Genomic DNA, 12,500 nt, shown 5'->3' on the forward strand with positions numbered 1-12,500 from the left:
TTCTCCAAAGGGGCGTATACATGCTCCTGCATACTTTCAGCCCAGACTACAACTACTGTATAAAGCACATCTTCGTGGGTGCACAGCTTGTTGTCCTTGTATGCTGAATTCTGTGTCTCCTGCTTCCATTAGAGTTCAGTTACATAGTGGAAAGGGCAAAATCCCTACATGCAGGGTGAGTGAGCCAATGGATGACTCATTTCCACTCTCCCCAGTGATGGCGAATCATTCCCATCCTCTCCTAGTGGTGGCCAATCATTCCCATCCTCCCACGGTGGTGGCCACTCATTCCCATCCTCCCGCAGTGGTGGCCCCTCATTCCTATCCTCCCCCAGTGGCGGCCACTCATTCCCATCCTCCTACAGTAGTGGCAGCTCATTCCCATCCTCCCACAGTGGTGGCAACTCACTCTCATCCTCCCACAATGGTAGCCCCTCATTACCATCTTCCTCCAGTGGTAGCCCCCCATTCCCATCATCCCTCAGAGGTGGCCTCTCATTCCCATCCTGCCCCAGTGGTAGCCCCCATGTGTTTTTTCATCATTTTTATGGAAGGAAAAGAGGATTGTTATTTTTCCCAATATATCATTTGTTTATTGCATGCCACCAAATTAAAAAATTACAGAGGAATCATGTTAAAAGTGGAATTCTGGGCTAGGTAGTAAACACTATGTAAGAGGCTACATTTTACTTATTTATACATTTTTAACATGGAAATTCCATGAGGGTATGTCAGGAAGAAGTTCAAGCTTGGTGTTAGAACCGCAGACTGGAAGTGAACTGGACTGAAAACAGAGAAAAGATTTATGGTCTACCTTTTTACACCACAAATACCATACTTTGAGATGCCCATTATGGGGCCTGTGGTCTGAAACTCTGCATATGTACTTTATCAGGAGAAATGACCTACCATCTCAGTTTGGCAAAAGCCATTTTGCATTTTCAGTGAGAGTGAAGTGTTTATGGTCATTGGCTGATTGGGGTTACCTGGACTATGGCTTGGAGTAAGCACCTCATTGGTTCTTTCAAGCTTTTTTTAAGTTATTTCAGGTTTCAACTTTCTGTTACTTAAGAAGTTACCTTGTGAGTGCTTCTGCCATTTCACACAGAGCTAATCGGAGCAAGGGCACTGAGCAAAACTCTGATCTGTGATATATCCTGTTTTTTGCTTATTTTTACTAGCTATTTATAGCACTTTTATTTTCTGCTACATACTTTTTACTGTATTTTATAGTTATAAAATAATCTACACAGTTGTGTTAAAATTGTCTGCCTCACAGGACCTGATAAATAAGATTTTTACTGTCACACTATTTATAAATCGTTTCTAGCTAGATTCACTATGTGTGAGGTATTAACTGGAAATTTTCTCCATTTGTTAAACATCTGTTTGTGTTTGATTGTTCTGATTTCCTGCCAAGGAGTGTATCATATAACTGATTTAGTTTCCCACTCTCCCTCCCTATTGGTATCCTGTTCTTATACTTGGTGGCTTTGCAGATGCCCGCTCCTACTCTAAATCTGATCTGAGACACTCTTCCCAGTCTAGTGTCATTAGCTCATTCTACCTAATACAGAGAGAACATTTGAAAAGGCCACCCACTTAGTTTCTTAACCTTGAATTATATTCTGTTCCTCCTTTCTCCCTTTCCATTTTATTTTAAAAAAAATTCTAAGCTTGTTTCCTACCTTTCCTGTAAGTAGTCTAGTCCAGATACAGATTTGCTGTATCCATGACTGACTGTAAGCTTCTGAGCCCACCAAGCCTTTCTGTGTTGGAGGGAAGCTTTCAAGCTTATCAGTGGGAGTGGTAAGCACTAGGTAGCCTATCTACCACAAGACGAGTGGTTTCTGATCCTAAATTGTAGTTTATTGGCGTTTGGGCAGTTTTTCCATCTCTTTCAATTTCTGGTTTAAAAGCTCACATTTGCCCTTGTTTCCCACCTTCCCCATAACTAGTCTAGTCCAGATACAGAATTGCTGTATCCAGGACTGTTTGTAAGCTTCTGAGCGGTGCCAAAGTCTGCTCTTCAATTTTTCCCTAAGATCTACTAGTTCTCTCCTCTCCTACACTTTTACTAGCTTATTAGTCTAGCACTTTACCAGAATTTTTGTAGCAATTACTGTAGCACACAAAAGTGCTACCAGCACTAAACGTTCTACAAGGAAACAGCTCCAGTACTTATTATTAATGCCTACCACTCCAGACATGTCTAAAACTTCGATGATGAACCTTATTTGCAACAGGCAGGAGTGGCCATGGGGACATCATTGGCCAACACATATGCAAATATTGTGTTGTATCAGTGGGAAAAAAGTTTATATATAGTGACAGGCATGTTTTGAATAATAAAGTTTAATGTTATCAAAGATTTGTGGATGATTGTTTTTTTTGTATGGAAAGGGAGTTTTGATGAGCTGTACAAATATATTTCTTATTTAAATGGCACGACACATTTTCTTAAATTTAAAATGGAACATTCTGACAAAGAGATAGTGTTCTTGGATATATGCCTGGAGAAAAAATTAGAAAGAATAGAAACCAGCATTCACAAAAAGACGTTCATGCTTGCCGTTATGTGCATAAGCAAAGTATGTATGCACCGCATGTGTTTTCAGGAGTAATGAAGGCTAAGTTGGGTAGGGTCAGTAAGTTAAATACTGATGACCAGAAATTTAATCAGCAGCTAGAAGAGATGGTTGATGAATTTATAAATAGCGGTTATAATCAAACAGAGCTTTTTAAAACCTGTGACAAGGTAAAAAAGGACAGAGAAACCTCTCTGAAAACCATATTTTCTAAGGGGGCAGAAGAAGTGGTACAAAAGGGTGTTGAATGGAGTAAAATTAGGTATGTAACTACTTTTAATGTAAGGACAGGTGATCTTAAAGGAATTATACAAAAGAATTGCATTATTTTGCTGGCTCTACCTGAGCTGCAGACAATTCTGAATGAAAAGCCTTATTTTTCTTACAGGAACACTACAAATTAAAAAGAAGGCTATGTTGTTAAGATTTTAAAGTATATGGCAAGCAACGAACAGTTACGAAGCAAGGCAATTTTAAGTGTATGAATTGTAGTTGTTGTAATGATATTTCAGCAGGTAATAATAATGTGTTCACACATCCTGCGACCGACAGGCAATCTACTTTTTCCCCTCACAGCCAGTTGTAATACCAGCTATGCGGTGTAACTCGTCACTTGTGTAAAATGTTTTTTATATTATGTGGGGAAAACCACCAGAAGGCTGAGGGAGCGAATTATTGACCATAAGTCAGATATAAGAAGGAGAAATGACAAGAATGTTCTAAGCAGACATATCATGAACAAGGGTGAGGACCATTGTTTTATGTTTAGGGTAATAGACATAGTAGTGAAAGGAACTGAGGGAGTGATTTAAACAATTTTCTTGAAAATAAAGAGTATGAATGGATTATTAGATTATGTGCAGAGTTTGAACCTGGTCTTAACAATACTTTAATCATTAAACATGTTTTAGTAAGAATACAACAACAAAATATTTAATGTATTTTTTTTTTAAATTTTATGCAGTGTCATGTGATATGCTGACTGTGGTCATGTGATACTTGTTTGCTCTTATTTAAATGGTGATTATTCTGTGTAATGGTATTAGCATTGAGAAAGGGTTGTTACCCGAAAGCTTTCCTTTAATAAAGTTTTTGCTTGACGGTGCGGTTTATTTCTGAAAACTACTCATGTACCACTACACTTGCCCAACGTTTCCTGGAATTCATTAATTCCAATGCCCTGGACCAGCTCATTCTTATCCCTACTAGAGGTAGCAACATCCTTAACCTGGTCATTACTAACATGGACGACCATTGCTCTACACCAGTAGCCAAATCCTCCCTGGTTAGATCCAACCACAAACTAATCACCTTGGAAATCCACATCCCTCCACCCCCCCCCCCCCGCAAAGGTAACCACCATGAAAACCTCTCCAAAGCTAACTTTGGGCTCCGAAAAACAGAGGTGGCTAATTTCAGGGCACCCATGCAAATGGAGACCAGTTGCATGACTGCCGAATCCTACCCCAATGCACTGTATGAACACATACACAAATGCATGGATCTCACCATACCCAACAGAAGCAAGACGCTCTCCTCCAAAAAAATGAAGCCAATCTGGTGGTCCCCTGCCATAAACAAACTCGACAACAGAAGGATAAACTGATGTGGATTAAGGTGAAATCCCAACACTGGAAAAACTCCCTTATCAGTCCGAACAAAAAGTTGAGATTCCTCATCAAATCCTCTAAAGCTAGCTATGAAAACAGAATTGCAGCAGATAGTAAAAAAAAAAACACAAGGCCTTCTATATTATGTAAAGAATCTCCATGGCAATACCCAGATTTGTTCTGAGCTACTGCACAATGGTACCTCCTATACCGAGCCAACAGATATTGCCAAAATACTGGCTGACAAATTCAGTGCCAACTTTACCTCTCTCCTCCCCCAAGGGACCAATCACAATACCAGTAGATTGCCAGACACCCAGTATTACTGCTGCACAGGTTAAAACAGCACTGTGCAAGGCCAAGAATATAGCTTCTATGGGACCTGACAATATCCCTGGCTGTGTTCTACATGAACTACAGAGTGAACTGGCATGTCATCTGTGTCCCCTGTTCAATCACCACCTCACCTCAGGCTTTGTCCCGACCAAATGGCACACTGCTACAGTCATCCCTCTCCACAAAGGAAGAGCGACTACAGATCCTGGGAACTATTGCCCCATTAGCCTGATGAGTCTAATATGCAAAGCTATGGAACGCATCATCATGGACCTAATAAACAAGGATATAGGGAATCTCCAAACTCTGGATCCCACACAGTTTGGTTTTGTGAAGGGTAGCTCATGCCTGCTCAACTTGGTCAGCTTCTTTGAGTCAGTCACCAGAGCTGTGGATGAAGGCAAGGTTGTTCATACAGCCTACCTTGATCTGGCTAAGGCCTTTGATACCATTCCCCACCCAGGAATCATAGAAAAACTCACTAAGCTAGGCATGAACCCCTATATCACTAGGTGGGTTGCAAACTGGCTCACAGGTTGAACCCACACTGTGAAAGTAGCTGACTCCAAGTCAGACTGCTGGCAGTCACAAGAGTAGTCCCACAGGGTTTGGTCCTGGGTCCTCTCCTATTAGGTATCTACTTCTCTGAAGTCCAGGCCAACACGAAGGGACTCTGGCAGACAAAGTTTGCAGATAATTGGAAGTTGGGAGCTATTATTAACTCCCGGAATGTGATGTTGACATACTACAGAAAGGCCTCACTGAGACCAACGACTGGTGTTAGAACCATGACCTTAAGCTCAATGCCAAAATATGTGTCGTCATCCCCTTTGGGAAAAACCTGGTTCCCATAAATTACCACATCGATGGTAGTCCACTGAACACAGAAGGTGTTATAAGAGATCTGGGAACACAGGTTGACAGCAGCCTCTCTTTTGATCACCACATTGCCACTGTGGTCAGAAAGTCCTTCTATGTGGCACATCTCATTACTAAGGGTTTTGCATCCAGGAAGAAAGAGGTCATTGTCTCCCTCTACTCTTCCCTCATTTGACCAATCATTGAGTACAATGCCCCATTTGGCATGTATCTCACTAAACACCTGCAACAACTGGAGAGGTCGCAAAAGAACCTCCCAAAGAGGATCCTAGTCCTATATGGACATACTAAAAAAAACTCCAACTATTCTCTGTCTCATATCACCTACTTACAGGCAATCTCTGCTTGACTTACAAAGCCATGTCTGACCCATCTTGGTTAGAAGAGACCTCAACCGCCTTACCACAATCAACAGAATGTTCTGGAGGGACAGGTTCATAACCCAGAGACTGCCCATGCTATGGAATAGACTTCCCATACATGTCAAGCAGAGCACCTCACTGGCCCTCTTCAAGAGAAATCTTGATGAGTGGATGGGAAATAGAAAATTCACCCCAGGGATCACTCCAGTGGCTTTACTCGACACATGCACTGGGAACTAAGGTCGGGTGGCACGAAGACAGGGTAATCCTATGGGCTAGGCTTGTAAAGGCCCCAGGGCCATTAGCCTTGTACACACCTATGAACCTATGAACCTACCATAAGACTATCAGTCAGTCAATTAGAATTACAATGTTGCTACGTAAAAATAGATAAGACTTTAGGCATCACTACATGCATGGCAAATTACATTGCTGCTATTATTATTAACAAAATATACAATATTTACAGTTGTCATAATCTCAAAACTAGAAAGAACCCCTATATTTAGCATGCTAAATATGCAAAAGGAAAGGAAAAAGGCAGTGAGACTAGTAAATACCTAGTCAGGGGAAGTTTTAAAACAGTAATGCTATGAGGAACAAAACATTTCCCAAAACAAGAGACAAGAGGTGAAGAAAAAGACATTTGTGGGTAAATAAAGTACTAAAGCAGTCTGGCAGTCACAATATGCACCAAGTTAAATAAATAAATACATAAATTAAAGTTATAAAGTCAATTACGTGGAATTATCTGTCTAGCAGCTTATCTGCGTATGAACAGTGACCCAACTCAAGAGAGATGGGGGCAGGAAAAAATAGTCAAGAATATAGGAACTGAGATTAAATGGCCGAGATGCAGGGATGGGTAAACTGCAAAGTAAACAAAAAATAAAGTTCTTATCTGGCAGAAAAAAAAAATTGTCACTGCATTATTTAATTTACTCTTTAGTACACAACTTAATGAGTATATTTAATATGCATTCATGAAAAGAAAGTAGAGATTGTGTATACAGAAGCAGTTTTCTTAAGAGAAAAGGTATGTGTAAAAGATATCAATATGCTTAAGCTGACTTTTGGGGAAAATAGGAAATAACCAAAGTTTGTATCATCTGACCCTACTCCCACAACCTCAATTGTCAGCAGCATGGAGCCTATTGATAAAGCATGGGATTAAGGGAATTTGCTTCAGAAGTGTTAGACATCAGGCACTGGTTAAGGACACTAAGACTTTTCTAGACACTTCAGGGATCCTTCTGGGTTTAGGCTTTAAGGAACTTGTCTCAGAACACTAACAATTAGAGAAATGTAATGGAGAGCGAGACACTGACTTCAACCAACATCTCCAACGAGGGCTTATGCACTCTTTTTCCATATGGGGTAATGCCTACTTTATTCAGATATAGTTGGAAGGCAAATGGCACAAGATAGTTAGAATTATGTTGTTATGGCCCACTGCTTTGTTATGTTAGGTATAGTGTATTCGGATAGCTTTGCAATGTCTGTGCATTCTGATATATTTGCATCCCTCTCTCTGCTGTAGTTTCTGTGGTCCACTTCATTGTTAAAAGAGGTCCATTTTTGATGTGTATACCTGTATACTCAGCTAATAAATAAATAATGTCTGCAAATTGGGCTGTATTCAGAGCAGACAACTACCAGTGTATTCTGTCAATGAACATGGAAACATATATGCCACACTATAAAAAAAAAAAAAAAAACAGTAGATAACAACCTACAGACACATCAACAGACACATCAAATCTATAGAGTATGACACTGAAATTATTTTTTTCATGATACAATCCCCCTGCATTACAGGTTTAATTAGCATTCTCAACTATTACAGTCAAAATGGGTTGTTCCCAAACTGTATGAATCAGTAATACATTGTTAAAAACTACAAACTGAATGAAGTAATTCACATGTAGGCATCTCCCTTACAGGGATATACAAATGGGTCTATCCATATTAACTACAGTGAAGGAAAAGGCCTTGTTTCAGCATTGTAGTACATGTGCCATATCTGTCTCAGGATTATTCATATCTGCCTCATTACATATAGCAGTCAAGGGCTGCTTGCATGGCTAAGAAAGAGACTGCAAACTATTTGTTCTATACAGATGTGCTTCATTTATACTTTTACTTATCTTACAGAGAAAATTCCAGACCTTGTCTGCAGAAAAGTCTTCTGTAATTTCCAGTCTGATAAAATAATTACAATGTGCTTGCTAGTTTGTGTGTAGTGCAGCTTTAACAGCTAATCAACAGCTGATAAAAGTAAAGAAATCAAGCCATTTAGCAAAACTTGTATGGGTATCCCATACTCTGCAGAAGTACTGAAATAATTTCATGATATAAACAGGAAGTGTTGAACTATGTACAACTTCAATGAGAATAATGTTTGGCTTTCAGTGCTACTATCCAAATAAGTCTGCTGAAAAAAAATTAACTTCTTCTGGAATTATATGATATTAGTAGTAACTAGAAAATGCACAGAGCATGTAGAAGCAATCTATACATAAGTGCTGCATACTGACGCACATCAACGATAGAAAACAACTGGTAATGCCTGAGACTAATTAAGAATAACATGTCTAGTATGTGATATTTACAGTGCATGGCATAATGGCAAGCACATACTATAACAATTAAACATAAGACATTTCTAATAAAACAGCTCAATAAAACAGCACTTTTATGAACATCACATTAGCCAGGTGCAGATAACCATACATCAAAGGCAACACCTGCACAATGCACAATGCATAAAAGTCAGGGTCAGGAACGAGGTGCTCAGGGTCAGGAATGAGGCGCTGTGTCCACATGTGTGTCTCACCTTCACGATATTTGTAAAATTATTTGCAGCTGATGAAAGTGTACATAGTTTGCATTTATTCATGTGGAGCATGACAAATGGGGACAGTAGCAGAAGTATATGTGTACATTTAATGGGGGCTGTAACAGCAGAACATATGCACATTTAATAGAGGCTGTAGCAGTGGTATAAGTGTACATTTCAGGGGAGCTGAAGCAGCTGTACATGTGTACATTTAATGGGGGCTGTAGCAGCAGTAGGCATACATTTAATGGGGGCTGTAGCAGCAGTATGTGTACATTTAATGGGGGCTGTAGCAGCAGTATGTGTACATTTAATGGGGGCTGTAGCAGCAGTATGTGTACATTTAATGGGGGCTGTAGCAGCAGTATGTTTACATTTAATGGGGGCTGTAGCAGCAGTATATGTCTACATTTAATGGGGGCTGTAGTAGTAGTATAAGTGTACATTTCAGGGGGGCTGAAGCAGCTGTACATGTGTACATTTAATGGGGGCTGTAGCAGCAGTAGGCATACATTTAATGGGGGCTGTAGCAGCAGTACATGTGCACATTTAATGGGGGCTGTATTAGTAGTAGTATAAGTGTACATTTCAGGGGGGGCTGAAGCAGCTGTTCATGTGTACATTTAATGGGGGTTGTAGCAGCAGTATGTGTACATTTAATGGGGGCTGTAGCATTGGTATGCATACATTTAATAGGGGCTGTAGCAGCAGTATGTGTACATTTAATGGGGGCTGTAGCAGCAGTACATGCGTACATTTAATGGGGGCCGTAGCAACAGTATGTGTACATTTAATGGGGGCTGTAGCAGCAGTATATGTGTACATTTAATGGGGGCTGTAGCAGCAGTATATGTGTACATTTAATGAGGGCTGTAGCAGCAGTACACGTACATTTAATGAGGGCAGTAGCAGCAATATGTGTATGCTTAATGGGCGCTGTAGCAGCAGTATTTAATGGGGGCTGTAACAGCAGTATGTGTACATTTAATGGGCGCTGTAGCAGCAGTATGTGCACATTTAATGGGGGCTGTAGCAGCAGTATGTGCACATTTAATGAGGGCTGTAGCAGCAGTATGTGCACATTTAATGGGCGCTGTAGCAGCAGTATTTAATGGGGGCTGTAGCAGCAGTATGTGTACATTTAATGAGGGCTGTAGCAGTAGTATGTGCACATTTAATGGGGGCTGTAGAAGCAGTATATGTGTACATTTAATGAGGGCTGTAGCAGCAGTACATGCATACATTTTATGGGGGCTTTAGCAGGAGTATATGTGTATATTCAATGGGAGTTGTAGCAGCATTACATGCGTACATTTAACGAGGGCTGTATCAGTAGTATATGTGTACATTTAAAACATCTTACCTTCACGTACTCCATAGCAGGATCAGTGGTACCTTTATCCCTGAGGAAGTAAACACAACAAATCCTTTACTAAAGTGCTACTGATTTTACACTCATTTGACACAAGCAGAGTTTGTTTATGCATCAGAATTATACTGTTTTCAGGTAACACTACATGTTAATTAACTTAGAAATATAATTTTTATTCTGTCCGGTCCTTTATATCAAAGTCAATTTAGTGATGTGACAGAAACATCTCTGTCTGTGCTCATTTCAGCAATAATTTCTCCCTGGGCCTCCGCTGAAAACAGGCTCTGTGGAACCTAGTCGGACTTTCCCGGTCAACAAATGATAAATAAATAAATAAAATAAATAAAATTCCAAAAAGGTTTACAGAAATGTAAGTGATGGAACACAGAGCAGTTTTTTATTTTTTACTTTTTTTATTTTGTTTATTATTATTATTCAGAACATTAGACTCCTGTTTTACAATAAAACTAAATTCTCTAAAATTAGCAACCTAACAGGCATGCACAAATTCTGCAACAGTAACTTGTTCAAAGCATGCTTACAGCTTTGTTTTAAATGAGGTTTAAATATCCAGATATGATGTCATACACCTTGTTGGTAATGCCAGATACAGGAAGCCCTTTTCTTCTTTGGAAGCTATATTCATAACCAGAAAAGACAGGCATTGTGCACATCAAAGGCAATCATCTTAAAGTACCTTGAAACTTAATTTATCTTTCCCATTTTCTTTGTTCTTTTGATTCTGACAAACATATTTTATTACTTGTAATTTAGATAATTGCTGGGTATACTCCAAAGGTGAGAGACAATTCAAACTTTATGAGAGCTACTGTTTAAGTACCATATCCATATACCAAGAACAATGCATAATGCACAACTACTCAGTTTCAGATTACTGTCAAAAAATGTGCATTTACTGTTATCTGAACTTCCTAAAACATGTTTGATGTTTCAGGCAGGACAAGCACAGACCTCTCTTTATGCTCTGCTGGGTCCACAGTTGGGCTAACCTTCATTTTGCATGTTTGTTGTCTGTCTTATATATAAGCTTACTTTGCAATACTGTGACAGAGATGACAGAAACAGTACTAGTATGTATTACTGTCATAGCCCTCAACTTTTTTGGTACAAGAATCAGGGACATCCCAAAGTAATGGGTGAGGGACAAGCCCAAAATCAGGGACAATTTTTAAATATTACACAAGTTAATTTTAAAAAGTTACTAGAACAACAAGTTAGGCATCAGCATGCATTTTCTGAACAATAAGTATGAAATTCTAATGCCTAGAATTGTTGCTGACTGTAGTCCTGTTATTAACTAGAAAATAAAAAAAGAATTCAAGGGACAGGACATACATCAGGCAAAAATTAGAGGCATTCTACAAAATCAGGGACGTTTGGGAGGTATTGTTACTGTCAATGGCTCATACTATAAAATTACTTGAAAAAAGCATTGTAAGAGCACTCAAAGCTTGTTCAGCAACTTTACGGCTCAGTATGAGCACGTTATATATTTGTAACACCACACTGGTATAAATAAATACACAATGACCTGGATCAGAATATGCAACTTATTTTCACAGGTAAGAGGATGGGGTTACAGTCCACTTTTGGAACAGCTGAGTTATGAAAGTGCTACCCCCTGAAAAGACAGGCAGTATAGTCTGGTGCTGACCACTGTATGTCCGGTTTATTCAAGTTTTTAATACATGCTTTAGATCTGTTTTTTATGGAATGTTTTTAGCCACAATCCAAACCAAAGGTAAATAACAATGCTGCTATGAAACTATAAAACCTTTTTTTTTTGCAACAACAGATAGTATCTTACACACAGTTATAGAGGCAGTTAGTAAATTTAAAAGAACAAACACAGATTACAATGTGCAGTATATAAACACAGTAATTACAGAAGACTGGCTCCAATAAACACAGGGCAGTAAACAAAGAAAATAGAAGCCCAAACTAACTACAAAGTTGAAGCAGGAAATCCTGAAATAGTTTCAGCTTTCCACATATTCTGTACTAACTTTGCCATCAAAGTGTTCTGACAGTGTCAGAGTACAAAAAATAACTTTGATCATGTGTGCAAAGTATTTTACTTGTCACTTTTGACAAATGTTTCATATGGATTTGGATCGCCAAAGAAATACCAGTGTTCTAAGCTTGGGAAATGAATATTTTCCAAAGAAACACCAAAGTTCTAAAACTGGGAAAGGACTATTCTGAGTTAACACTGCCTTAAAGAACATTGTTTACATTGTAAATTGCGGTTATTCACAGACAGTATTGCTCTAATGTTACTAGTGCTTTGCTGGGGAGCTGTAGTAGGACTATGGTGACAGCAAGTGATTTAGAGAAATACATAGCACAAAAGCTCAGTGGCTCATCTGCATGTCTCTGAATTAGGACAACAGCGCTAGTGTTCCTCTTACCCATCTATGCAACATTACCTAGACCCAGACACACACACACACACACACACACACACACACACACACACACACACACACACAC

General features: G+C 39.3%; 1 protein-coding gene across 1 annotated transcript in view; it reads right to left on the reverse strand.

The window, feature by feature from the left end:
* BCAR3 (BCAR3 adaptor protein, NSP family member) overlaps nt 1-12,500 on the reverse strand; it is a 738,013-nt gene that overhangs the window by 431,569 nt on the left and 293,944 nt on the right. The window contains exon 3 of the mRNA XM_044085684.1: nt 9,978-10,017. Coding sequence (XP_043941619.1) covers nt 9,978-10,017 — 40 coding nt within the window. The remainder of the gene's footprint in view (nt 1-9,977; nt 10,018-12,500) is intronic.

The sequence above is a fragment of the Protopterus annectens genome, chromosome 10.part0 (genome assembly GCF_019279795.1).
Source record: "Protopterus annectens isolate FY-2018-M chromosome 10.part0, PAN1.0, whole genome shotgun sequence".
NCBI lineage: Eukaryota > Metazoa > Chordata > Ceratodontiformes > Protopteridae > Protopterus > Protopterus annectens.